This window comes from Carcharhinus amblyrhynchos, chromosome 7 (assembly GCF_965287045.1).
Source record: "Carcharhinus amblyrhynchos chromosome 7, sCarAmb.v2.hapA, whole genome shotgun sequence".
NCBI lineage: Eukaryota > Metazoa > Chordata > Chondrichthyes > Carcharhiniformes > Carcharhinidae > Carcharhinus > Carcharhinus amblyrhynchos.
The window spans coordinates 21,053,158-21,076,203 of record NC_137330.1 but is presented as its reverse complement, the minus strand read 5'-3'; the positions used below and the strand labels follow the sequence as shown (position 1 = coordinate 21,076,203).

Genomic DNA, 23,046 nt, shown 5'->3' with positions numbered 1-23,046 from the left:
AATGCATCTTATTTAATCTGCTCTCAACTAAGAAAAACTAAACTTCCTTCACTCTGTAACCATTCTGATTAATCATTTCTGCACTCTCTCTCTAATGCCTTCAAAACTCTCCTAGAGTGTGGGGCCCACAAACTGGACCACAAATGGTTTAGTGGAGGCTGAACCACTGTTCTAAATAATTTTAACACAAATTCTTTAAGGCAATTTTTTCATTACAATAATTGATTTGTTTCAAGTCCTTCCAAATTGTTGAAATACATTTCAATGTAATTTTTGCTTGCAAATGTTCTTAATTCACTTTTTTTCACTTCAGAGAGTCAGTGCAAATCAGGAACAGCAACAAGAGAAAGAGAGTGAGAATGACAACAAAACCGTGTTCTCAATCTGCTTGGGCTGTTGTGGCTGGACAGGCAGATGTTCTTGAGTGTCTGAAACCAGAAAATCTGAAGTGGTAGCTTGCAATGGGGGCATGGTGTGGTGGGATGGGGAAGGGGGTGTTGGCAAATGGGTCAGCAAGCAATATCTTCTCCAATAAGATAGCATCAAGGTTCTGTCTCAGAGCCTCTGACCACTCTGTATATTGGACCACAAGATTCATGCTCATTTGCCTTGATGTCACAGAAAGATACAAACCTCATGACTGTAAAACCAGTAGCAATATTTGCCAATCACTACACAAGGAACCTTATCCCTCCCTCCTCATAAACTCTCATCCCCAGTTGTTTCCAGCATGCAGATGGAGAATGGGAGAGGGGAACTCCTTCCAACCCACAGTAGTAGGTATCAACCATGTGCCAGGGTACGGGGAAAGGCAGGAGAATGGCATTAAGTCATAATGCTCATTTGGGAACTGGTGCAGACATGGTGGGCTGAATGGCCTCTTCCTGTGCTGTAACAATTCTGTGATTTTAGGCCCAGCTCTGGAGCAGGTGCCAAAACGGGAATGTGCAAAGGGGTTTGGTTACACAGGTACGGGTGGGATAATGAGAGACATGTTCTCTCATCCACAGCTTCAGAGGATGAGATGAAGTAAGTTTCTCGTCAGCTTGGGGCATTGACAAGCCGATGTCTAGATTCAGAGATGCTCATGGAGAGGGGGTGAATGCAGGAGTTGTTGGAACCACAGACTGCATTGTTGGAAACTGACTAGTGGCCAGAAGGAGGCCAAGGAGGTGAAACACACTATTATTGTTATCACCAGTGGTCTAATAGCTTCAACTTCATCCCTTTGAATGTAAATGTCTGATTGTCAAGACCTCGCCTTGGTCTTCTGCCTGTTGGCCAGCTCAGGGTTCATCTTTACAAGTCAGGAATGCAGTTTTCCCTTTGCTGGAAAAGATGTGCATCAGTTTCGCGCACGTGTACTGCAGGCAGTAAAGAAGGCAAATAGCATGTTGGCCTTCGTAGCGAGAGGATTTAAGCGTAAGGATGAGGATATTTTTCTGCGGTTGTATAGGGCATTGGTGAGGCCACACCTGAAGTATTGTGTGCAGTTTTGGTGTCCTTATCTGAGGAAGGATATCCTTGTTATAGAGGGAGTACAGCAAAGGTTTATTGGGCCTGGGATGACAGGTCTGTCATACGAGGAGAGACCAAGTCGATTAGGATTATATTCACTATAGTTTAGAGTGAGAGAGGATCTCATAGAAACTTATAAAATTCTAACATGGTCAGACAGGGTCGTTTCAGAAAGAATGTTCCCAAAGGTGGGGGAGTCCAGAACTAGGGTATTAGTTTAAGGATAAGGGTAAACCTTTTAGAACTGAGGTGCGGAGAAATTTCTTCACCCAGAGAATGGTGAATGTGTGGAATTCACTTCCACCAAGTAGTTGAGGCCAAAATGTTGCCTGATTTTAAGAAGAAATTAGATATAGCTCTTGGGACTAAAGGGATCAAGGGATACAGGAGGAAGGGGGATCAGGATATTGAATTCCATGATCAAGATGAGTGGCAGAGCAGGCTGAAAGATTTGAATGGCCTACTCTTGCTTCTAGTTTCTAAGATTCTATGTCTGTGGATCAGCAATTAGGGAAGACTCTTGACCAGAAAATCCAGCACACTTTTTAAATAGCAGCACATATTCAATTTACAGGCAGGGCAGGGGGAGATCTACCAACAAAACCAAAATGTGATTGATCATTATTTGCTTGGAAGAACAAATAAAACTATAAAGGAATATCGAATTTGGGGATTGAGATAAAAAGATGGAGTTCAATCAGATGATACATTTTGGTAAAAACAAACAGCAGTAGTTATATTCTGGACACCGGGTCAATGCCAAGGACTTGGGGTATAGGTTTACTAGCGATGTCAGCATTCACAATATTTGGTTGATTAGAACAGGAATAGGCCCGTCAGCCTCTTGAGGTTGATCTTCATGAAATTGAATCACTGTTAACTTGTATCTTGGTTCCATTACCCATGTCTAACAAAAGTCTTATCAGTCACAGTTCTGAAATTTTGAATTGACTGCTAACCCACAGTCTCCCTCTGAGAAAGAGATTTCTTCTAGCCTTTTTGTGTGAGAGTGCTTCCTGACATGTCTGAGTATTAATTTTAATGTTATCCCCACCCAGCAGGCCATCTTATCAGGAGAATTGCTTTCACGCACGCAGAGTAAAAGCAGATGCATACTAGCTGGAGTGAAAGGGCCAATTCCGTATTGTAACTTCAAATGCTTCTTGCTGTCAGTATCTAAAAATCTGTGTCTCGGCATCACCCGGGGATTAATTCCAGCACATTGACTGCCAAGACAAAGCTACTTCTATTTTGAAAGTTTCCACATGAATTAAGGTAATGATGAGTCTGTGAAGTGACTCACCACAAACATGCCATCATTTGCATAAAGGCTGTTGGCTGCTAGATAATCTCACTCAAAATCAGAGAAGTATTTAGAAGAACCAGTGCTGGAAATGCAAATAAGGCACTTTACTGTCTAAATGGAGTTGTCATACCATTGGAGCAGGTGTTGAAAGAATGATCTGCGTTGGAACATTTGATGCTTGCGTGTTTTGTTGCTGGCATGGTGACAGAGAGAGAGAATTTTCAAAACCTATCCGAGTTTGGAGCCAATTGATTTGCATGGTGCATTTTTAATTAATTGAAAAATATAATTGACATATTTTCCAAAATCTCAGAATGGGACAAGTATGCAAGAAGTCTTGTCTTTCAAGTCATAAATCTGGATTTTCATGAAGCCATAGGCTGCTTGTTAGACCCTGCTTGCGAAACGAAATGATGTGGAGATGCCAGCATTGGACTGGGGTAAACACAGTAAGAAGTCTGACAACACCAGGTTAAAGTCCAACCAATCTATTTGATAGTAAACTCACAAGCTTTCGGGGTTTGCCCTTCGTCAGGTGAGTGGAGAGTTTTGGCCTCAGACAGAGCATATAACAGCACAGACAGTTTACAGATTACTGATCAGAATGTGGGTCTTTAAAACTAACCTGTTACTTAAGCCTTAAAGATGCAGACATCTCCTTAAACTGTGCATAATGCTCTTTCCACTCACATTGTCGGCATCTTTAAGACTTGAATAGCAGGTTAGTTGTAAAGATTCGCATTCTAATCAGTAATCTGTAAACTGTCTGTGCTGTTGTTTGCTCTGTCTGAGGCCAGAACTCTCCATTCACCTGACGAAGGGCAAACCCCGAAAGCTTGTGAGTTTACTATCAAATAGATTGGTTGAGCTTAAACCTGGTGTTGTCAGACTTCTTACTGTGAAATGAGATCCCAGAATGTTTATTCCATTGTTTCTATCTATAAACCTTCTTACATAGACAGTGTTGGCTCCTTCCCTTCTGGCTTCCAAGCCCTATAACCACAAACTCTATCTTTCATCACAGTAATCAATATCATCACAGTAATCAATATGTACAATCAAATGAAATTTTGCATTTAAACAGAATTTAGAAATAGCGGCCCAATATTATATTTTCTCCTTGTATTCATTAGAAAAGGAATCACTTAATGACCTCGGGCGCATCCTCAGGTTCTACTTTGTTCAGATCCCTTCACCTACCTTCTGACTTTTATGATTGGAATATTTCCTTACTGTTCAATTTATATCTCAAGTTATAGTTTTTGCAGATATTCCTTTGTTCTGTTTATCCTCTCATTATGTTTCTGTATTCATGTCAGTGAACAGCTCCATCACTCTCCCTACAGAATTAAATAGCTTATTATTCCTTCTTACCTGGTTCTGATTAATTTGTTAATTTATTTAGTGCCGGCCTGCACCTTGTAGTTTTGCCCCAGTAATTGATCTGAATGACTGTCAGTTGCAGCAGTGACTGCTGCTGTGAGTTGATGAGCTCCTGCCACAGTATGAGGCCTGGGCAACATTCCAAATGTTCCATCGGACTGGTGAAATAAAGGCTAGTTATACACTTAATCAACAATATTGGCTTCCTACCTGCTCAGAGGGCATCTTTGCTGCTGGGTGCCTGCCTTGAGTAAGAGCTTAACTATGCAAAAACACAATGGAGAGCCAGCCTGGTGTTTCTTCTTTGGATATTTCGTTGCCCTCGGGAAATTCCAGCCAGAAACTCAATGACAGGAGATCAAATTTCCTGATGATGGCAGTGCAAAGCTCAAACTCATCTGTAGTACTCAAAATTTTCTGACCAATTATTCGGATTTTATATGTTCATCCACAGGGTGCAGGCATCACTGGCTATTTATAGACATCCCTGAGAGGGTGGTGGTGGGCTGCTACCTTGTACCTGCTGCTGTAGGTACCCCCAGTGCTGTAGAATGGAGAGTTCTAGGATTCTGATCCTGCGACAATGATAAACAGCAATATGTTTCCAAATCAAGATGGTCTGTGAATTGTAAGGGAAACTTGAGATGAAGGTGACCCGTACTGCTGATGTCCTTGTTCTTCTGGGTGGTAGAGGTTGTGGGTTTGGAAGGTGCTGTAGGAGCCCTGGTGAGTTGTTGCAACACATCTTGGTATGTACTGCACAGCGCAGTCACTGTGCTAGTGGCACAGGGAGTGAATATGGTACTTGGGCATTTCAACCAAATGAGTTGTTTTGGCCTGGATGGTGTTATGATCTCAGCTGATATTACTGGATAAGTCAATCCAAGCAAGTGAAGAGTATTCCATACTCCTGACTTGGTTTCAATTGTTGTCAGGGCCCATAGCCTTTGCAGTATCAGTCGCGCTCGGGCATTTCTTGATACCAAGAGTGAAATTACTTGTCTGAAAACGTGCATGTGTTTTGTGGGATGTCAGGAGGAGGCTGTGTGATTATTCACTCTGCAGTTCTGGCTGAGGATCATTGCTTCAGCTTTGTCTTTAGCATTCGTGCTGGACTATCCCATCATTGGGGATGGGAATACTTGGGGAGCTTCCTCCTCCAGTTAGTTATTTAATGTTCCACCACCATTCACGACTGAAAGTGGCAAGACTGCAGAGCTTAGATCTAATCTGTTGGTTGTGGGATTTCTTAGTTCTGCTTCCGCTGTTGTGTATGTTTATAGTCCTGTGCTGTAGCTCCACCAAGTTCACACTTCGTTTTCAAATGTGTCTGGTGCCGCTCCTGGCATTCTTTCCTACTTTTCTCATTGAACCAACATCAATCCCCTGGCTTGACGGTAATTGTTGCACGAGCTAGTTGAATATGCTGGTTAATAAACTTGCCGATTATTATGGAAACCATTCTGCTGCTGTTGATGGCTCACAGCGCTCAGTTTTGGACTTATAGTTGTGTTCTGAATTTAGTGTTTATAGTGGTTATGTCACAACATGCTGGAGAGTGGCTTCAAAGTAAAAACAGAATTTCATGTCTGTTATATGTACCCCTGTGGACTTACAATCGTGAGGTAGGCTTAGTGACTTGAACAGCGGGAGCTCTTTAGTTGTGGTGCGCATACATTCACAATCAGGTCTAAGGCTGCCCAACAGGGTCCCACATGGAGGAGCTCATTGTCCAGGGGGGGTCACCTGATCTACACAATTAAAGGAGCAGTCCACACCCAAAACACCAAATATATTACACCCTTTCCCCTTAAATCCAAAACTTCCCCAACCAAAACATATATACAAACAAGGAAGGAACACACATATAATGACTGATTTAAGACCATTTTCAGGTCTTGGTAAAGGGGGAACAGGCGTGGATTGCTCTACTCACCTCACGCACGACTTTACCAAGTTTTTGCACCCGAAAATGGGCAACTCTGATAAAATCGGGCCTGTTATGTCTGTGAGCTATCAAGAGAATGGCAGTTTTGTAGAGGCTGTTTCCTGTTTCAGGAAACTTTTTGTAAGAAGTCTCACAACACCAAGTTAAAGTCCAGCAGGTTTATTTGGTAGCAAAAGCCACTATCTTTCAGAGCGCTGCTCCTTTGTTAGGTAAGTGGGAGTTCTGTTCACAAACAGGGCATATAAAGACACAAACTGAATTTACAAAATAATGGTTGGAATGCGAGTCTTTACAGGTAATCAAGTCTTAAAGGTACAGATAATGTAAATGGAGAGAGCTTTAAGCCCAAGTTAGAGAGATGTGTATTGTCTCCAGCCAGGACAGTTAGTGAGATTTTGCAAGCCCAGGCAAGTTGTGGGGATTACAGATAGCGTGACATGAACCCAAGATCCTGGTTGAGGCCCTGTTTGTGAACAGAACTCCCACTTATCTGACGAAGGAGCAGCACTCCGAAAGCTAGTGGCTTTTGCTACCAAATAAACCTGTTGGAGTTTAACCTGGTGTTGTGAGCTTCTTACTGTGTTTACCCCAGTCCAATGCCGGCATCTCCACATCAGGAAACTTTTCCAGAATGCTCTCCCAGGATTCGGGAAGATCCTGCTGCTTAACATGAGGGTCCTTCTCTGACGACTGCAAATGGCTGGTGTTAGTGATGCGACTTCCTCCTTTGGGGTGACCAGTTCTGACTCTGAAATGCCCCAGGCTTGAACAGACTCACTCGCGCCACTCATTTATGGGGCTTCCCATCACCCGATGTGGTGCTGGTCTGCATGTCTTTTCCAAACCTGCTCATCTCTGGTCTGTACTGGTGTAGGACAAAGGTCCCATTTGTGTATCAATAGCAGCCGATCACCCCTTCTCTCCAGAAGTATAATTCTTGGCCAGAACCAACTCCAGTCTCTGAAAAGTCCTCATCTTTGCACTTTCTGCTTTTCTGGTCATCTGTCCCTCAACTGGAGCAGGTCAAGCATTATTCTTAATTTTTGGTTGAACATCAACAAAGCTGGCAAGCACTGGATTGTTGCCAGTGGTGCGTTGCAGTATGTCCTCAGGAATTTATTTAGCCACCACCCTGGCACCCCCTCCCCTTGCAATGACTGCAGAGATTGTTCCAAGTTCTGAACAAATCGTTTGACCGGACCATTCATTGCTGGGTGATATTGTGCCGACCTCACATGTCTGATTCCATGGTGCTCCACGTGCTTGTGTAGCAAACTGAAGTCCATTGTCACTGACCATTTGTTCTGGATTGCCAAACCAGGCAAATATTTAATTGGATTTATCTAGCATTGACTCCACTGATGTGGGCTTCATAGCCAATCCTCTGGCCACTTGGAGTGGGCATCCATTACCACTAAGAGCATCTGCCCTTTTTTATTGGGCTGGCAAACTTGGTCTTGCATACATGTGACTCCAGAGCCATAGCAATGTGGCTGACTCTCAACTGCCCCTGGGCAACTAGGGATGGGCAGTCATGTTGGCCTGCCAGTGACATTCACGTCCCACGAATGAATGAAAAAAATAAGGATTCGCCACCACGGTAATTTGGGCCATTCCCGTGGATGAACAGGTGACAAAGGCTGCGCATTCCAAGCCTAAGCGTAGGACTCACATAATCCCATTTCTTTCCTTCAGTTTGTGCATCAACGTTCAGCCACCGGATATAGCTTCTTGCTATTTCATTCACTCACACCACTCCTGGGAAACCTTGATGTACCTGTCCAGCACCTTTCCCCTTAGTGATGGGGGGATAATGACTCTCATACCCCATATTAAACATCCCTTCAACACGGACACCTCTCATCTTTGGGGCACATATAGCCGAAACTCCGGATTGATTCTACTCCTCAACCTCCCTGTCAGGACCAGGTCCACTAATTGGCTCATAATCAGATCGCCCTGAGTGACATTCTGCACTGCTTAACAGTTACTGGGACTTTATCTTCCCGAGTTAAGTATGTTACCTTTAGATTCCTGCCAGAAGCATCTTCATCTCCAGGCAATTGCAGCCTTGGCAGAGCATCCGCATTGACGGGTTTTTCTGACTGATGGTACCAGATCCCGTGTGAGTAGGCTGACAGCACTTTTGTAATTGAGCTGCTGTCAGACTATATTCCCATGTATGGCCCCAAAATGGATGTCAACAGCCTATAGTCTACGAAATGCCTGCCACATAGGAAGTGATGAAACCTCTTGACACTAATGAAGATGCCCAAGCCTTCTTTTCCTCAGCTTTCGTCAACGATCTACAAGCGAATACTCTGGGTTTTTCCTCCCCGTTTGGCATGATGTGAGATAGGACAGCCACAACCCCACTGAGCAAAGCATTGCATGGAAGCTGCAGTGGTAACTTTGGCTTGAAGTGAACTAACACTTCCGACCTATTTAAAGCCTGCTTTACCGCCAGGTAGGCCTCCTCACAATCCACTTCCACAGCTGCGCTTTCCCAGCAGCAGATGCATCAGTTTCAACACCGTTGCCAGATGAGGGATGAGAGTGGCACAGTGGTTAGCATTGCTGTCTCACAGTGCCAGGGACCCAGGCCGATTCCCAGCTTGGGTCACTGTCTCTGTGGAGTTTGCATGTTCTCCCTGCGTCTGCTTGGGTTTCTTCCAGGTGCTCCAGTTTCTTCCCACAGTCCAAAGATGTGCGGGTGAGGTGCATTGGTAAATTCTCCTTTAGTGAACCCAAACAGGTGCCGGAGTATGGCAACTAGGGGATTTTCACAGTAACTTCATTAAAGTGTGAATGTAAGCCTACTTGTGACTAATAAATAAACTTTAAAACTTGGCCATAGCAATTAGTAAGTCTCACAAATTACCTCAATTGGGACACACGTTTCAGTCTCAGGGCCTTCATGATGGCCTTAATCTTCTTAGATGTTTTATGCGACACATCACCATCACTTACATGACTGAAATATTCATTGGAGTCCTTAAAGGACACAAGTTGATCTCTCTAAACTTGTAGACTGTGCTCTTGCAATCTTTTTAAGGTATTCTCCAGGTTTTTTAAATGCGCCTCCTCTGTTGAACCTGTAACCAAGATCTCATCCAGATAACACAGGACTCCTGTCAATCCACTCAAGATTTTGTCCTTGGGCCTCTGGAACAGAGCCAGAGCCGACATAATGCCAAAAGGAAGCCACTGAGAATGGAACAGGCCTGTGCATGACTGTCGTGAGCAGTGACTATGAATCCGTCACTACCCCCATCTGCAAATAAGCCTGCGATAGGTCCATTTTGGAGATTTTCTTTCCCTGTGTCCACTTCCATTTACATGGTTTTCACCTCCAGTTTAGGGAGAACCCAGACCGACAAGGGAAGTAGAAAGAATCTTAATTAAGGAGGGCTAAAAGGAATAATGAAAAGTAATTGGCCAGAAGGATTAAGGAAAATCCCAATGCTTTTTATACATATATAAAGAGTAAGAGGGTAGCCAGGGAGAGGGTTGGCCCACTCAAGGACAGGGGAAGGAATCTATGCGTGGAGCCAGAGGAAATGGGCGAGGTATTAAATGAATACTTTGCGTCAATATTCACCAAAGAGAAGGATTTGGTGGATGATGAGACTGGGAAAGGGTGTGTCATTAGTTTGAGTCATGTTGAGATCAAAAAGGAGAAACATTAAGATAGACAAGTCCCGAGGGCCTGATGGGATATACCCGAGAAAACTGAAAGAAGCAAGGGAGGAAATAGCTGGGGCCTTGAGAGAAATCTTTGTATCCTCACTGGCTACCAGAGAGGTTCCAGAGGATTAGAGAATAGCCAATGTTGTCCCTTTGTTTAAGAAGGATAACAAGAATATTCCAGGTATTTACAGGCCGGTGAGCCTGTCGTCAGTGGTAGGGAAATAATTGGAGAGGGTTCTTCGAGACAGGATTTATTCCCACTTGGAAGTAATTGGATGTATAAGCAAGAGGCAACATGGTTTTGTGAAGGTGAGGTCATGCTTCACTAATATGATAAGGTTTTTGAGGAAGTGATGAAGATGTTTGATGAACATAGGGCAGTGGATGTTTTCTACATGGACTTTGACAAGGTCCCTCGTGGCAGACTGGTGCAGAAGGTGAAGTTGCATGGGATCAGAGGTGAGCTGGCAAGGTGGATACAGAACTGGTACTGTGTTTACGCCAGTCCAACGCCGGCATACCCACATCATCGGTCATAGAAGACGGAGGATAGCAATGGAAGGGTGCATTTTTGACTGGAGGGCTGTGACAAGTGGCGTTTCTCAGGGACCAGTGCTGGACCTTTGCGTTTGTTGAATATATAAATGATTTGGAGGAAAATATAACTAGTTTGATCAGTAAGTTTGTGGACGACACAAAGGTTGGTGGATTTGTGAATAGCAATGAGGACCATTAGAGGATACTGCAGGATATAGATCGATTGGAGACTTGGGCAGAGGGATGGCAGATGGAGTTTAATCTGGACAAATAAGAGGTAATGCATTTTGGAATGCCTATTACAGCTAGGAAATATACAGTAAATGGCAGAACCCTAATGACTATTGATAGGCAGAGGGATTTGGGTGTACAGGTACACAGATCACTAAAAGTGGCAACACAGGTATAGAAGATATGCTTGCCTTTATCAGCTGGGGCACTGAATTTAAAAATTGGCAAGTCACGTTACAACTTTATAGAACCTTAGTTAGGCCGCACTTGGAATATAGTGTTCAATTCTGGTCGCCCCACTACCAGACAGATGTGGAGGCTTTGGAGAGGGTACAGAAAAGATATCCCAGGATGTTGTTTGGTATGGAGGGAGTTAGCTATGAGGAGAGGTTGGAGAAACTTGGTTTGTTCTCACTGGAATGACGAGGTTGAGAGGTGACCTGATAGAAGTCTACAAGATTATTAGGGGCATGGACAGAGTGGATGGTCAGAAGCTTTTTCCCAGGATAGAAGAATCAATGACTAGGGGGCGTAGATATCAGGTGTGAGGGGCAACATTTACAGGAGACGCGTGAGGCAGGTTATTTATACAGAGGGTGCTGGGTGCCTGGAAGTCACTGCCGGGGGAGGTAGTGGAAGCAGATACGATAGTGACTTTTAAGGGACATCTTGACAAATACATGAATAGAGGGATATGATTCCCAGAAGGGTCAGAGGTTTTCGTTAAGTCGGGCAGCATGGTCGGTGCAGGTTTGGACGGCTGAAGGGCCTGTCCCTGTGTTGTAATGTTCATGTTCTTTGTTCTTTGATTGGCTTCACCTTGTAGTGACAGAATTTTCAGCCTGAAATTTGTTTCTCCGGGCTGTCTGCGTTCCCCGCCCTACCCGATCCCTCGCCGGACGCGGCGCTCTGCTGCCCCTCCCTCGCCGGACGCGGCGCTCTGCTGCCCCTCCCTCGCCGGACACGGCGCTCTGCTGCCCCTCTCTCGCCGGACACGTCGCTCTGCTGCCCCTCCCTCGCCGGATGCGTCGCTCTGCTGCCCCTCCCTCGCCGGACACGGCGCTCTGCTGCCCCTCCCTCGCCGGACACGTCGCTCTGCTGCCCCTCCCTCGCCGGATGCGTCGCTCTGCTGCCCCTCCCTCGCCGGACGCGGCGCTCTGCTGCCCCTCCCTCGCCGGACGCGGCGCTCTGCTGCCCCTCCCTCGCCGGACGCATCGCTCTGCTGCCCCTCCCTCGCCGGACGCGGCGCTCTGCTGCCCCTCCCTCGCCGGACGCATCGCTCTGCTGCCCCTCCCTCGCCGGACGCATCGCTCTGCTGCCCCTCTCTCGCCGGACGCATCGCTCTGCTGCCCCTCCCTCACCGGACGCGTCGCTCTGCTGCCCCTCCCTCGCCGGACGCGTCGCTCTGCTGCCCCTCTCTCGCCGGACGCATCGCTCTGCTGCCCCTCTCTCGCCGGACGCATCGCTCTGCTGCCCCTCCCTCACCGGACGCGTCGCTCTGCTGCCCCTCCCTCGCCGGACGCATCGCTCTGCTGCCCCTCTCTCGCCGGACGCATCGCTCTGCTGCCCCTCTCTCGCCGGACGCATCGCTCTGCTGCCCCTCCCTCGCCGGACGCGTCGCTCTGCTGCCCCTCCCTCGCCGGACGTGGCGCTCTGCTGCCCCTCCCTCGCCGGACCAGCTGGCCGCTCCCCCTTTCCCCTTCTCCTGCCCTGGGCCAGGCCCAGCTGTCTGTGCAGTATGGACCTTCCTGTTGTCTCTCTCTGGACTTTGCCTGGAATTGACAAGTGCAGCAATGCTTGTGACATTGGGCCTCTTGTGTTTCGCAGTTTTATTGTTTGTGGCCTATCCTGCCACATCAGTGGTTTTCTACTTGCAGCACTGAAACATGGGGACTTCTGCAACCTTATGAACCCAGGCACTGATATCCAATTGCACTACTTCTCTGGCGACTAATTCCATGAAAGTTGTGATCTTGAGTGTAGACTTAAACTGTAAATTATTTTCAGCCAATAACGTCCTCTTGTTGCGTTATGCCAGGAGTCGCGAACTAGCTGTCCCATATGTCATCCTGGAGTATTTTTCCAAACTCGTTGTGCTCTGCTAGTCTCTTCAGTTACGACAAATTGAACAATGGACTGCCCTTTGAGTTGGTCTCATTTATAGAATCAAAAATACTCAGCTACCATCAATGGCATTAGAGTGAAATGAGCTTTGAATGCATCACCCAATTCTTGGTCAGTCTTCTCAGCCAGTTTTTCAAGTTGTACCAAACTTCTCAAAATAGCAATGTTGTTGCTCCCTATGGTATTTAAGAAAACCAGTACTACAGGTCATTGTGTTATTTGCTGCTAGATCAGCTCTATAATGTGCTGTATAAGATATCCAGTTCTCTGCCTCTTCTTCGAAGGGCCCAATGATGTCAAATCTGGCTGCCATTTTGTTTTTCTGCTGGCAGAAATTATCCCGAGTGTAGGCCTGAAGCCACCTCCTACCGTTGCCAGCAGCCACCCACAACCTGAATTTCCTTGGCATCTGCTACCCAAATCCCTCTCAGCATCCTCTTCCCATGACGACTGCTCCCTGACATTATGTCCTCTGATCCTGGGCCCTCTCGAGGGGATTTACCCTGTCAAGCCCCCTGGGAATCCCAAATGTCTCAATAAGGTCACCCCTCAACTCCACGAGTGCAGGCCCTTCCCTGAACGGACTGTTCAAAAAGAAATAACAGCAGTCTGAACACTCCTACCCATTCTTCACGGGGTTGCCATGTTGCGGTTCCTTTCTAGTGCTTTCCTACAAAGTCTATGGTGATGCTTGATCTCCTTCCCCTTTTACTAGAATGGGATGCCAGCAGGATGCGTAGGCCGTGAAGCAGCCTCATTGTCAGTTATTGTGTCCCCTCCTATGAACTAAGGGTGCGTAGAAAATTTGGGAGTGGTGGTTTTGATCGGAAAATATTGAACTCCGCGTTGCATTTGGAAGGCTGCACAAGTTCCAACTTAAGAGAGGAGGTGGTGAGTCTCGAGCTTACCCTGAATCTTATTAGAACAGTACAGGAGGCTGAGGACAGAGGTCGGACGGGATTAAAATGGTAAGCATCCAGCAACTCTGAGTTACACTTACAGGTCAAATGGAGGAGTTCAGCAAAGCAATCAGAAGAGGAAGAGGTTCAATGATAAGGGGGAGGTATGGTATTGTCACTGCACTAGAAATCCAGAGACGTGGAGTGATGCTATGGGGACCTGTGTTTGAATCCCACCACAGCAGGCGGAGGAATTTGAATTCAATTTAAAAAAAAATCTGGAATTAATTTCTCAAGGTGACCATGAAACCATTGTTGTTTGTCATAGAAACACATCTGCTTCAGTGGGCAGACAACCAGCATGCTCCCTGGAGACGGGCTGGCACTTTAAATATTCTAGTGAGGCCGCAGACCTCACTACAGCTAAATTGAAAATGTTGAGTAAGACATGGCTGGACTTCCTGCCTCTGGGGGAAACCTGGCAGCTAAACTCAGGTGAGAATTGCCGAATGCAGGAGATGAATGTCATAAGTGCCTTCCCACCCACCTGGTGGATTCAGCAAGTTTGCCATCACTGTGCACCAGCTCCAACCCACCATCGTACAGCTCCCAGTTACCTTACCTTCCCTTGACCTACCACCCTCTTTGCCCCCACTCCCCAGGGCTCTTTTCTCCTCCAAGGCTTCTGATCATCAACTGTCCCAGGCCATCTCACCCCCCACATCTGCCCCCCCCCCGGCACCCCAGTGCCCACACATCGTGGAGGGACAAGAGCTTTGGATCCTAGAATTCCTACAGTGCAGAAGGAGGCCATTCAGCCCATCGAGACTGCACCAACAACAATCCAACCCTATCCCCGTAACCCCACATTTACCCTGCTATTCCTCCCCAAAACCAGGGTCAATTTAGCATGGCCACGCAACCTAACCTGCACGCCTTTGGAGTGTGAAATGAAACCGGAGCACCTGGAGTAAACCCATACAGATATGGGGAGAATGTGCAAACTCCTTGTCCACACAGACAGTGACCCAAGCCAGGAATTCATTTATGGGAGAATAAAGGAGGTTTTTTTCACATGATCGATGTACTCAGATTATTAATTACAATATTTCATTTCTAACTGTTAACAGATTTAATAGACTAATATGCATTCCAGTTTGTTGTTATTGAATGTCCAATGCCAGTGGCTTGAAACAACTCCTTCTAATTTCAACCACCCTTCTTTAACAGAACATCAGAGTTCGGACAGTCAAGGGGATAGATTACCTTTGCAGATCGGGAAGCAAATTCTACGGAAGGATGATGGAGAAATTTCTTCTGGTTGACTGTAAGACCGTGGTATATGGAACATACAGGTAACTTGCTACATAATTATAAATGCAACACTTTTGTGGGAGACTAAAACTAGAGGCAATAAAATATAAGATAGTCATGAATAAAATATTAACCATGTTAACAAAGATAAATAACAGTTATGTCACATAAGCAAATATTTCAGTTAAAATCAACCCAAATGATGCCTTTCTCAGAGGTTAAGGAATAACAGGGCATTTGTTTGGGCTCTGAATACTGTTTCAGAGATTGTGTATCCTCCTGAAGCAATAACAGCTCCATTTATATAGTGCCATTAATGGAAGATTGACCTCAGCATGATAACATGACACAAGAACAAAAAATGCTGAAAAATCTCAGCTGGTCTGTGGAGAAGGAACAGAGCTAACTTTTTGACTCTTTGTCAGAGCTGAAGACAACTGTAAATAGGATCAGATTTATCCTGTTCTAGGTGGGGGTGGGGGAGGGGGGGGTGTGCCCTATGGGAGCTGTAGGTGGAGGCAAGGGAGAGATTGACAAAGATGCCATGGTTTAAAAAAAAACAAAAGGAATGTAAGTAGTGGTGATTGGGTCAAGAAGGATGCTGATAGTGGCACATTGAATGTGATAATGGCTGAACAAAAGGAAGCAGTGTGTCAAAGGACAAGTTGGAACAGGTAACAGATGGCCCCTGTGAGGTGGAGGGAGGAGAGACAGTGGTAAAGGAAATAGGATGGAAAGTGGGATTAAAAAAGGGGGTGGAATTGAAAAAAAACTGAATAAATGGAAGAAATGACAAAAGATAAAATATTTTACAATAAATAAATAATTTGAAGGAAATGGGCTGATGGTGAAGGAGTGTGTTTTGGTCTGAAGTTGTTGAACTCAATGTTCAGTCCAGAAGGCTGTAGCGTGGTTTGATTTTGATTTGATTTATTATTGTCACATGTATTAACATACAGTGAAAAGTATTGTTCCTTCCGCGCTATGTAGACAAAATATACCATTCATAGAGAAAGAAACGAGAGTGCAGAATGTAGTGTTACAGTCATAGCTAGGGTGTAATACAAGGTAACTCCATTCAGAAGTCTGGTAGCAGCAGGAAGAAGCTCTTCTTGAGTTGCTTGGTACGCGACCTCAGACTTTTGTATCTTTTTCCTGAACATAAGAAATAGGAGCAGGAGTAGGCCATCTAGCCCTTCGAGCCTGCCCCACCATTCAATAAGATCATGGCTGATCTGAAGTGGATCAGTTCCACTTTCCCACTTTCTCCCCATAACCCTTAATTCCCCTGTCTATCAGAAACCTATCTACCCATGACTTAAATATATTCAGCGAGGTAGCCTCCACCACTTCAATGGGCAGAGAATTCCAGAGACTCACCACCCTTTGAGTGAAGAAGTTTCTCCTCAACTCCGTTCTAAACTGTCCCCCCCTTATCTTGAGGCTGTGCCGTCTAGTCCTGCTATCCTTTCTAAGCGGGAAGAATCTCTCTACCTCTACCCTACCCATCCCCTTCATTATCTCATACGTCTCTATAAGATCCCCCCTCATCCTTCTAAACTCCAACGAGTACAGACCCAGTCTATTCAATCTCTCCTTATAGGCCAATCTCCAGTATCAGCCTAGTGAACCTTCTCTGCACTCCCTCCAAAGCCAATATATCCTTTCACAAGTGCGGTGACCAAAACTGCACACAGTACTCTAGCTGCAGCCTCACCAGTGCCTTGTACGGTTGCAGCAAGACCTCCCTGCTTTTATATTCTATCCCCCTCGCTATAAAGGCCAGCATTCCATTCGCCTTCTTGATCACCTGCTGCACCTGCAGACTGGGTTTTTGCGATTTGTGCACAAGGACCCCCAGGTCCCTCTGCACCGTAGCATGCTGCAGCTTCTCGCCTTTTAAATAATAATTCCTCCTACTATTATTTCTACCAAAGTGCATAACCTCACATTGAAGGAAGAAGGTGAAGAGAGAATGTCTTGGGTGCATGGGGTCCTTAGTTATGCTGGCTGCTTTGCTGAGGCAGAAGGAAGTGTAAACAGAGTCAATGAATGGGAGGCTGGCTTGTGCGATGGATTGAGCTACATTGATGATCTTTTGTAGTTTCTTGCAGTCTTGTGCAGAGCAGGAGCCATACCAAACTGTGATACAACCAGAAAGAATGCTTTCTATGGTGCATCTGTAAAAGCTGGTGAGACTCTGAGAAAGTAGAAGTGTTAATGGGCTTTCTTAACTATAATGTTGGCATGAGGTGCTGTTCCTCCAGTCTACAATGGGTCTCACTGGAACATTCAACAGTCCAAGGGTGGACATGTGGACACGAGAGACACTTTCAGGCAAGTGACAGGAAATTCTGGGTCCTGCTTGCGGACAGACAGAAGGTGTTCTGCAAAGCGGTTACACAGTCTGTGTTTAGTCCCTGCTGTTGTAAATTGAGATTTAACACTGAATCACACATGGCAATTTTGGGACAGGTGACCAGAAGCTCAGTCAAATTGTTAGGTTTTAAGGAGCGTCTGAAAAGAATAAAAAGGTTGGAGAGGTTTAGAGGTGATGGGTGAAAGGGATTTGGGATGAGTAAGGATACAGGCAGCAGAGTTTTGGGATTACCACAGGCTCATGGAAGATAAAATGTGGGAGACCAGCCAGAGTACTTTGGAAGCATCAAGCATAGGGGTGACAAAGGTATGAGTGAAGGTTTTGGCAGCAGATGAACTAAGGCAGGAGTGGAGCCAGGCGATGTTACAGAAGTGGAAATAGAGCAGTCTGAATGACAGTGCAGACATGTGGTGGGGTATTTATTTCACGGTTGGATTATATGCGACACTAGGGTGCTGGTGATTAAATCAGTAGCTGGGGAAAACATTTTCTAGGGGGGGAAATGAGAGTTTGAAATTTCTGCTCATTCAATATTGAGTGTCAGAAAAGTAGTCTGATCTTTTTCAGTAGTATTGGGAGAGGTGGTGGTGAGGTAGAGTTCATTATCATTGACGTACAAGTGAAAATTAACCCTGTGTTTTCAGCTGATCTCCCATGAAGGGGCAGCATGTTGATGAGATATAGGAGGGGATGAAGGATAGATACTTGGAGGGACTCCAGAGATAGGGGCAGGAAGAGATGCCATTGCAGGGGGTTCTTTGGTCATGATCAGGTAGATAAGATTGGAATCTGATGAGTGCAGTCCCACCCAGGAAGACAGGCTCTAAAGGGGCTGGTGTGGTTTATGATGTCAAAGATAAAGGATGAGGAATACTAGCTTCCTGCAGTCACACAAGATGTCATTTGTGACTTTGATCAGAGCTTTTTTTTGTACAATGGCAGGGATGGAAATCTGATTGGAGAGATTCAAACGTGGAATTGCAGGGAAGATGGGCATGGAGTTGGGAAGTGATGACATGTCCAAGTACTTGGGAAAGGGTGGTTGGAGATTAGATCATTTACAAGGTTGGTCAGGTGGGAATTACTGACAGGGTAGTCAGGAGGGGAGGCTGGATCACCAGCAGGTTATTACCTTCAAGATATGTGTTATCCGCAAGAGGAAAAGAAAGTCATGAATATTAAGTTCACTCCCCACTATCTGTGATGTATTTTAAGCACAACTGTGTTACTGAAAGTAAAAATGAAGTACAACTCGTTTCTGTAGCATTCTTTAACAGCTTTGAAATTTCCAATTATTGATCTGCTGGTTGTTTATCTTTTTGCAACTAAATAGATAAATTATTTATTTTCAGCTTCATGTGGTCCTATGAAAAGATAAACCTCAGTATGGTACAAGTGATCACCGGCCAGTTGGTAGAATCTTATGATGAAGAATTCCGGACACTCTACGCTCGATCAGATATCCCTGCTATGTTTTCAACTGAAAACTCTATATTATTGGGAGAAAGAAAGCAACTACCATTGTGGCAAAGTAGTCTTAACACCGGAATCTACCAGCATTCAGTCTCATCGTTTGCTTCATCATCTAGCCAGAATCGACCATTCAATAGAAATAATCCCCACAGGCATACACTTGACACATTGTACCAAAAACTTAATGGAAGGCAAAACATGCATCTAAATGAGTGGAACAATATTGATAATAAATTCAGTCAACGGAATTCACATATTAGACCTCCCATTATAAATGGTCAGGATGCAGCCAACAGAATCAGTCGTCTGCAGACTTATGAGAGAAACGATTACTGGAAGAGACATAGTTACGCTGGTGAGCAGCCGGAAACATCTTCCTATCTTTTGCTGAATAGATCAGCAAAGCACAGACCCTTATTTCAAAGAAGTGACCAGAATTTGCTTGAAGAGAATGAAAGTGTTACTTCTTCATCGAGAGGTGAACTTATGTCCAGCAGAAATGCTCTCGAGCGTCTGAAGCAAAGCCGGCCAACGCCAAACTTCGAAAGGAGCTCGAATATTCGGAATACATACCATGGGCCTAAAACTCTGCACCTGTCTTCCACGCACAAACTGCCAAGCCTAGAAAATATGAAAAAGGTGGGCTTACGAAACTGGAGAATTGAAAGCTACCTAAAGGATAATGTTGGACCTCCAACGAATTCCATCACTGATTCACTTGATAATACCACTGTGAATACAATGGACAAGTTTGAAAATTCAGTAGGTCTCAGGACACAAGTAAGTTTGGAATTGGTGAACAGAATGGAAATTAAAACCAACCCCAATTTGCCACATTCCCGACTGCGTTCTTCACTGGTTTACAGGACTCCTGTGACTGGGCAGGCTGATGCCATCAGCCCCGATTCTGAATCAACAGTCTCAACTATTGGTGCAAACTCGGGGTCAGTAACACCCCAAGAGCAAACATTGAGCAGTATTGGCTATTCATCGTCTAATGCAGATAAACAGCATTTATCAGATGAATTGAAAACTCCAACTCAGGCAGGTATTGAGCAGCGATCTAGTGTTTCATCATATTTGCACAATGACACAGAAACGAATCAAAGACCCAATCTCCGACACCAATACGGTTGTAGTCAGAGCTTCAGAAAGCATCTAACCGATCAAAACAGAGAACCAGATTACCAAGAATCGGGACACCTCACATTACCGAAAACAAAGTTTGATTCATCAAAGAGGACTTTGTCAATTCATTCTCTAACTAATACAGAGGGAAATGAATCTCCCAAGATGTGGCATCTAGGGAAAGACAAAGGTCCTGACCAACATCTAAATTTCATTCGAAGAAGTTCAGAGAAAATCAAATCTCTGCTCAACCTCTCTCACGATAAAAGAGAAAATGGATCTAGAAGTAGAGGGTCAATTGCTTCGAACGATATGAATAGCAGTACTGATACATTGACCTCTGAGAGTGACCAGCAGGAAAGGAGAAAAATAGCAAAATACATGTGGAATGAGCAGAAAGTAAAGACAGCTAGCATATCTTCAACTTCCACAAACACTCCAAAATTTGCTCGGGCCAATAACCAAGAACAACTAAATGCACATGCTGAGTTGCAGGGGAAGAATGCCTTGAGTCCGGGAGATGCATCAGCTCCAAGATTTGCTACGGAACAACAATCAGACGTAGGTAACAGGGAAGAGAAACCAGGTTCCAATCTCTCTTCACTTGCAAATAACCAGAAACCTGAAGAGTTGAAAAACAAGATTAACATCACAAAATCAAGCCACCATCCTAATGAACGGAGAGTGTATAGCCGTTTTGAGAACGTGTACATGACGCAAAGGCAGAACTTGAAACCAGAAGAGACTGTCTCAACTCCACTGCCAGTGAAGTTGACAGATAGCAACAACTCTGTTCTCAGGAATCAGTCACGCCACAATTCAAGATTCCTCTCAACTCATGCAACCCCCCACAATGAAAATAAGTTTGAAAAATTTATGCAGCGGTTTGTGGGGTCATTCAAACATAGAAAGCAATGAGCTATACCCTTGTTGTTACATTGCGAAATAATTTGTGTGCATTTGTCTGAAATTCCTCTGAAATGCTACTATTTTCTTTTTCACAAGTGCTGGCAAGTTTTATATAACATTACACCAGCATTGAAATAGTACTGAGAATGCACCAACTATCAGTGAGCTATGACTATATGTGAATTCAAGCCCAATGTGTAGAATGCAATGATGATGTACAAGATACAGTGAGAAATAACTTTGGCTGCTCTAGATTGCTTTAAAATAAACAACTTCAGAAGATTAGAATTTTCAAATCTAGTTTAATAGATTTAAGAGTGCAGGATCATCTTGCTCTTTCCTGTATTTCATGTATTGGATGCACACTTTCCTATGTTCAAAATCTTTCCCGTGGTGTATTGCTTTTAGTGTATCTGCAATGCCTTGTTTTGTAAATTAATATTGATGGAAAACAGAAGTGCAGAAAATACTCAAGCTGTTTCTTAAAGCCGAAAATGGTTATTTGGCATTTGGCTGTTGCTAAAATCTCCAATGGGTACAGCCACACAGACTTTTCAATATGCCATTGTTTTCTGTAAAATAGTGCTAAATCCAAGACGGTAGAAATGTTTTTGAATTACGGTTACATTTTTTTGTACAGTGAGATTTGTGAAAACTGGGGACGATGTTAACCTTTGGGGAATTTTTAAATTAAAATCACATGTATCATTTAATATTATCTTGAATGACATTTTGTTTTCCACTGTTTGCAAACTCGGAGCTTTAGATTTAGATGATAGAGGTTTATAAAATGTTGAGAAGAATAGATAGGGTGGATTCTCAGAGGCTATTTCCCCGGGTTGAAATGGTTGCTACGAGAGGACACAGATTTAAGGTGCAGGGAAGCAAGTACAGAGGTGATGTTAGGGGTAAGTTTTTCACTCAGAGGGTGGTGAGTGAATGGAATCAGCTGCCGTCAGTTGTGGTGGAGGCGAACTCGCTGGGGTCTTTTAAAAGACTTCTGGATGAGTAGATGGGATTGGGGGTTATAGATAGGTCTATGGATTGGTAGGCATTGATGTGATCGGCGCAACTTGTGGGCCAAAGGGCCTGTTTGTGCTGTGGTGTTCTATGTTCTATGTTCTATCCCTCCTATAATGCGGCAACCAGAACTGTGTGCAATACTCCAAGTGCGGCAACACCAGAGTTTTGTACAGCTGCAAGATGACTTCATGGCTCCTAAACTAATAAAACTAAACCAATAAAAGCTAACACACCATATGCCTTCTTAACAACCTTATCAACCTGGGGGCCAACGGTCAGAGATCTATGCACATGGACACTGAGATCTCTCTGCTCAACCACACTACCAAATAACTTACCATTAGCCCAGTACTCTGTATTCCTGTTACTTCTTCCAAAGTAAATCACTTCACATTTTTCTGCATTAAACTCCATTTGCCACCTCTCAGCTCAGCTCTGCACTTATCTATGTCCCTCTGTAACCTGCAACATCCTTCCTCACTGTCCACAACACCACCATCTTTAGTGTCATTCGCAAATTTACTAACCCACCCTTCTACGCCCTCATCCAAATCATTTATAAAAATGACAAACAGCAGTAGCCCCAAAACGGATCCTTGTGGTACACCACTAGTAACTGAACTCCAGGATGAACATTTCCCATCAACCACCACCCTCTGTCTTCTTGCAATTAACCAATTTCTGATCCAAACCGATAAATCACGCTCAATCCCATGCCTCTGTGTCTTCTGCAATAGCTTACTGTGGGGGAACATTATCAAACACTTTACTGAAATCCATGTTCACCACATCAACTGCTTTACTATCATCCACCTCTTTGGTCTTCTGAAAGAATTCAATAAGGTTTGTGAGGAACAACCTACCCTTCACAAAACCGTGCTGACTATCCCTAATCAAATTATTCCTTTCTAGATGATGAGAAATCCGATCTCTTATAATCCTTTCCAAAACTTTGCCCTCAACAGAAGTAAGGCTCACTGGTCTATAACTACCAGGGTTGTCTTTATTCCCCTTCTTGAACAAGGGGACAACATTTGCTGTCCACCAGTCTTCTGGCACTATTCCTGTAGACAATGATGACCTAAAGATCAAAGCCAAAGGCTCTGCAATCTCCTCCGTACCCTCCCAGAGAGTCCTAGGCTAAATCCCAACCGGCCCAGGGGACTTATCTATTTTCACACTT

At 44.6% G+C, this 23,046-nt stretch overlaps 1 protein-coding gene across 1 annotated transcript in view; it reads left to right on the top strand.

The window, feature by feature from the left end:
- Positions 1-21,541, top strand: part of fam83b (family with sequence similarity 83 member B) — a 48,783-nt gene extending 27,242 nt beyond the window's left edge. The window contains exons 3-4 of the mRNA XM_080192019.1: positions 14,867-14,991; positions 18,683-21,541. Of these exons, the coding sequence (XP_080048145.1) occupies positions 14,867-14,991; positions 18,683-20,849 (2,292 nt within the window). The 3' untranslated portion in view covers positions 20,850-21,541. The remainder of the gene's footprint in view (positions 1-14,866; positions 14,992-18,682) is intronic.
- The last annotated feature ends 1,505 nt before the right edge of the window (positions 21,542-23,046 follow it).